At 38.2% G+C, this 5,839-nt stretch overlaps 1 protein-coding gene and 1 pseudogene across 1 annotated transcript; one reads left to right on the top strand and one right to left on the bottom strand.

The window, feature by feature from the left end:
• Positions 1-43: 43 nt before the first annotated feature.
• LOC148716122 (neuroglobin-like) lies at positions 44-4,330 on the bottom strand. The gene is made up of 3 exons (XM_088745019.1): positions 3,246-4,330; positions 1,933-2,158; positions 44-1,165 (listed from the first exon to the last, which is right to left on the bottom strand). Exons 1-3 carry the CDS (start codon positions 3,530-3,532, stop codon positions 1,019-1,021), a joined length of 660 nt encoding a protein of 219 aa, XP_088601145.1. The 5' UTR covers positions 3,533-4,330; the 3' UTR covers positions 44-1,018.
• Positions 3,544-4,923, top strand: LOC148716121 (uncharacterized; annotated as a pseudogene).
• Positions 4,924-5,839: the final 916 nt, after the last annotated feature.

The following is a 5,839-nucleotide window of genomic DNA, read 5'->3' as shown; positions in this document are numbered from 1 at the left end:
TTAATTTGTATTATCTACCTTTATTTTGTAAGGATTCTCAACAAGAGAAATACAGAGACTACAGATCTTATGGGGACTTCAAAGCTTGATTTGACCCGCGTGCGCCAAGTTGATAATCTGTGCAACTAATAGTGTACTAACATTCCATGTTTCAAGCCCACCCCTCCCCTCCCACTTGAGAAACGCGCGTCATCTCTTCGGTTGTATCTCTTCGGTTTTAAACACCGACGGACTCGTTCATAATTTTTCCTCACGCAAGTCTTTATCATTTTCACATTTGCGCATTCCTTTTTACTTCTTTCTTTTGCTGCATCCTTTTTTCTTTTCCATCGTTCAACAATTGAGAGAAAAGTTGCCTCGAATCATTAATCCAAAGTGAACCTCATGATTCCGTTCTTTCCAAAACTTGCATGACGCTATCAAATGCTTTTTTTAAAATGTTGATGTTCAGTTAGTCTTAGAGACTACTCCTGCACTTAACATATACCGACTTGAAGTCGCGTTCCCGCAAGACATTGGGTAAAAATCTTTTTCATTTGATCTGTTTTAGAGGCACCTCAAAAACGTCCAAACCTGAGTAGAATTAAAACAGAACTCAACCATCATAGCGTTAAAACAAATAGAGGCCTTCTATGGATGACAATCAAAGTTGATATTTTAAATAGCATACTTCTATTGCATTTGGTCCGTCCTTACGTTCTTTTCCTTTAAACCATCTTTACGCGCACTTCTTTCATCGTCCTTAACTTTATTCTTCCGCGCGCTACATTAGACGCGATCGTCTCCTTGTCTGTTTCAGTTTCACTCGTCTCAATCCTCGTTCAACGTCAGTCTTCTTACAACTCGTATGCCTCCCTACTCCCCCAGAGTAGTTGTTGTCAACCTCTGATTAACTTGAGGTTTCATTAAGTCACTTCAATCCACCTAGGATAGTGTGCACTTAACATCATCTCTAGCGTCCTTTCAGCTTTCAGTTTGACCGGATTCCCAGTACACAAAATCTCTCACTTTTAAAGTGTCACGTGTCAGTGTTTGATCTCCTCAGTCCTCTCATCACAGATGCAGTTATAAAGCGAAATAGCTGTCTCCAGGTCTCGGCGACATAATCGGTGCATTTTGTTGGAAACGAGTCCTTCAGTGTCCAAATTAAGGCTTCTTCTATCATCTGATTGGGAATGGGTCAAACTCCTGTCCAAGGTCCACCTACACAGGAAATCCAAGATGGCGGCAGGCCAACAGAGTTGGTAGCCGCCATCTTGGATGCAGACGCAGCGAAGACCCTGGAAAAGAGTTTTGACAAGACAATAATTAAGAAAGCATAAGTTGCTATAATACTTCCTGAGAGGTGGTAGACAACAACTTGAGAGCAAACACGTGCGGTCCATTATTCAACTCCATGCCTCCTTACATCGTAGAATAAACTCCTTGAATACACACGCCTCTATGCCCCTCTCCCCCCTCTTTAATAATACTATACATACCTCTACTGCAGTTTTTATCGTTATACAGCACAATACAACAATATGTATCCGTTAATAACACTATATATACTTCCCTTTACTGGTTCGAAATCAATGGTTCGAATCCCGTACAGGCCTGATTTTTTTCAGGTCTGATTTTCGCTATTGCATAAATAGCGCTCTCTACTGCGAGGATCGTGCATCATACGTATCTAATACCGCAGTTCAAAATATATGAACTTCATATATTCATTGTAAGTATAGTCTAGCCTTGTATAACAAAAGGTACCCCTAGATTGAGCTACATGTATGCTTCCCTTTACAGCAGTTTACATCACAATACAGCGCCATACATCAATATGTACCCCTAGATAACAATATGCTTCACACTTCTGCAGTTTACATTATCATCCAGCGCTATACAACAATGTGTAGCATTAAGTATCCTTGATCAGCATAATAGAATACATACATCGAAATGTTCCAGTCTCACGGACCATGGTTTATGTCTTTCTCCAAGGTTCATCAAATACTCCATGAAAATCTCTGCGTCATTTATAGAAAACACTGCATTTTCCAGGGCAGTCATGACTCGTCTGACGTGAAGATACATAGACCGAGAGTTGATTACGTCTTCGAGTTTCAAACTCTTAAAGGCGGGAAATACGTCTTGAATTCTTGGGTTGCACTCAAAAAGTCTGAAACACAGTCATTCATTAACATCATTCTAAACTCTGAATAATGGGATCTCCATTTACGTTTATTTTAACGAATGAATTCCACTCCCATTGTGCCAGTTATACAAAGAAGTCAAGACATTGAGCAATGCCCACAACAAAACACAGCTACAGAGTTGTGAATCTCCATCCTCATTCCCATTAGAACTATGCTGTTAGGAAGGTAGTGTGCATGCATGTGTTTTTAAATTCAGTTTTGCAAAAAAGTATGGACCCGTTTAATTGGCAAGAAAACAGACGAAATACGCAACAGCGCTCGTACATTTTTCGGGTTATTCTCCACAACCGGCGCTCGGTTTCTGGCGACTTGTTCAAGTATATTACAGCACTATTTAAGACGTAACTTATCTCTTTATACAATAGGAAATAAACAAACAACAGGTGGCGCCTTTAAATGGACCTAAAGCACGTTATGATAAGTAGGCAAGTCTTTCTGCAATAATGGTCATCAACAATTCATAAACATCGGTAGTGGCTGTGAAAGTTAACGCGTTATATTCGATCTTTTTGCATTTGGAAAACCCATTTGTATCTATACGATGACTAGTCCTTTCTCACACAGATGTAAAAATTATTCTGAGCCTGATCTGGTCGCAGGTGATTTAGATAGTTAAAACGTGTCAGCAAAAATAAACAGCTACTGATCCTTTTCATTAACTTGTATATTATTGTTCTCAGTTATCCAAGAAATGCTTAATTTTTTCTTCTCATTTCTTAAATGACTCAAATGTTTGGATTTTTCGTCCAGGGTCGAACTTTTCTTGTAATAAATTTGGATTCCAAAGACACAATGGTGACCTAATGACATAATTTATTAAAAAAAAAAAAAAAAAAGCAATTCAGAGATAAATCCATTTTTGGCGAACGTCACTTTATAAAAAACAGACATAATAATCTAGTTTGAAAGGTGCACGCATTACTTCTCGCGTTCAGTTGAAAAAGTTACACAAGGATAATTTTTTTTAATGGGAGGTCTCGACATTCATTTTCTTTTTTTCATGGAATGAATTGCAACGAACCAGAAATAGCGAATATTAAAAACACTTACCGTACAAACATTTTCTTCCCTATGACGCTCTTAACCGGCTCAACAAGTTTCCAAAATTCTCTTAAAATGCATTTTTGTTCGTGTGATAGCGGAATGTCTCTGATTCTCGAAGCCGATGTTGCTGCAGCAACTGAGACTACTGTTTGGATTCTGTTATTACGCGACGCAGAACAACCCATGGTATTTATGGTTTGGCTGTCAAACGTAAAATGAAGATGTGTGCTATAGACGTCAACTAAATAGATTAATGAATCCAGCTGCTGTTCCACGCAAGAGAGAGTTGTCATACTCTGAAATGATGGGTAAACACTCTGACGTCATCTGCACAAAAGGTATTTTTTTATATCGACCAACATCTTGATGTAGTTGTTCATTAAGAAGAGACAGACAAACGCTGTCTCTACAAAAATTACTTAATACTTAAATGAATGATTCGTGCATGATTGAAAATTGGAAAATCTTTTAGCATTTTTCCCGACAAGAACATGCTGGCATTAAGTCAACACTTCGATCAGCTATGAATTGGCATTTCAGATATGATGATCGCGTCTGTCAGGTATATTTACAATTGCATGAGACGTTGTACCTCCATTTAAGCTCTGATTTCTTCCCCTCGCTGTCTCCAACCTATCTAACTGTCGTCGAACAGTCTCCCTCTGCGATTGGGCCATTTGGTAAATGTTATTTTTCTAGTTTGCCGATGCATGGCGTGTGATAATGAGAATTTTGAAATTTTATTTTTTTCTAATCACCAGATGTCCTAGGAATTTTATCCGCGATATTAAGCGGAAGCCACGAGTTTTCAACCACAGCTAAAGCCCCAAAAGTACAAACAATGTGCAACTATACACAAATGTATTGCGTGAACTTTCCTTCGTTCTTCAAACCACTGATTTTCTAATACTTATACCGTAGTTTTAAAATTTATTCATTAAAATACTGTGCAAATGTTAATCGTAGACTAAAGCTGGCTTGATCTGTTGCCATGGGCCATCTTGCAAAAATTTTCGAAAAAAATATGTTGATGCGAACGAATTATTTCTCTGTTGTAACTCCTACATCCCTTAACGGACGGATTCAGACGGCGAATTTAGGATCCAATCCACCGCATATCAATGCAAGAAGGATATAGCTCTCCTACTTTCAGAAGAGTTAACCATGATAGTGTGGCTGGCCTCGCTATGTATTTTCACTGCCATCTCCATAGCTACTTTTCGGAATGTTCCTCAGTTGCCTGGTTACAAGGCAATCTCATATCAGCTCATACTTGTTCCTAAATTCTTGACTCTCGATCGGTTTTCTTCTCACTCTTGCCTTATGTCGATACATCAATCTTTTCATTTCTATCGAGTCTTCTTCGTCTCGGGTCATAATTTTTTTCTTGATGGTAAGTTATGTACTCAGAACTTTAGCCGTTGGATTTCTAACTAACGGTCTTCGAATTTTTTTATTGTTACCGTTATCAGTCTGATGGCTACCCTTTTTAGCTGTGAGTGTGAAAATCCGCGAGATGCATAAAGGATCCGTAGCTGAGAATCCCCTAGATATGGATACTATAAACACACTTTTGGCAGTTTTTGGCACCACCGTTGTTAGAATTTCCTTAATGATTTTCTTTTGGGAAAAGCTTTTCAGCGATGATAGGAACATCCTTTGCAACCATATTCCTTTGGAGTGAAAAAAAAGAAACGAAAATCACACCCGGGCTCCTACTCTCATCCCCAGGGACACTCATTTTCATTTATTTCAAACTCAAAGAAATGCTTGTTAAATGTGTTTTTGAGACTTATATTACCTCTTAAGTTTAGTGCGTACAGTGCCTTGGAAACATGTAAAAATGAGAAACAATAATACTGAAGTTTAGCTAATGAGAACGTATGAAAAGTAAGAGAATAATGTTACGGGAAGCGCTTGAGAAGTACTGTACGTAATTTTAAGGTGTCCATAAGAAGTATGCTATGTTTTTTTGGGAGATTTCTATTCCAAATGCAATCTATTTGGTTCACTTTGGTTGCTTTTGGCCTCTCATCACTCTCACCAGTGGCAGGTATTAACAACGTATGAAAAAAAGGGTTAAGGTTCTAAAGAAACTGTGGTGCTTCGTCGGTATAGGTTCAATGAGATATTTTGGTTTTATCAACTGAGGTGAACGTAAATTGGCCACCGTACAGTTTCCAAATCGGAATGTTCCAGCGTCAGCCCTCCTCAGTGTGAATAGAAGGATTGAGTTACAACAGCTATCAAAAAATCTAAAAATATAAGTAGGTCATCCCTGGGTAGGAAAATCTGAAAAATCCTTTCAGAGAAAAAACTGGAAATATATTCCCCGAAGCAGTGTAGCGCCACAAACCCTCCGAGGTCTAAATATGTATGCAGTAATTAAATGATAATAAGATAAATAACAGTTTATGTTCACGGTACAACAGAATTATGTAAATATATTCCAAGAGCAATTAGTTTCTAATATTTGTAAGACTTACCTCTTATGTGTTATTTTAAAAGTGCTGATGAGATCAGGGGAAAGTGAGAAGTAACAAGGTAGTATAGCTTATTGGAATTGGAACTTGTGAGAGTCAGGGAACAAGAAGGGCACA

This window comes from Stylophora pistillata, chromosome 14, assembly GCF_964205215.1.
Source record: "Stylophora pistillata chromosome 14, jaStyPist1.2, whole genome shotgun sequence".
Classification (NCBI taxonomy): domain Eukaryota; kingdom Metazoa; phylum Cnidaria; class Anthozoa; order Scleractinia; family Pocilloporidae; genus Stylophora; species Stylophora pistillata.
Note: the sequence above shows the minus strand (reverse complement) of the source record. Positions and strands in the feature narration are given on the sequence as shown.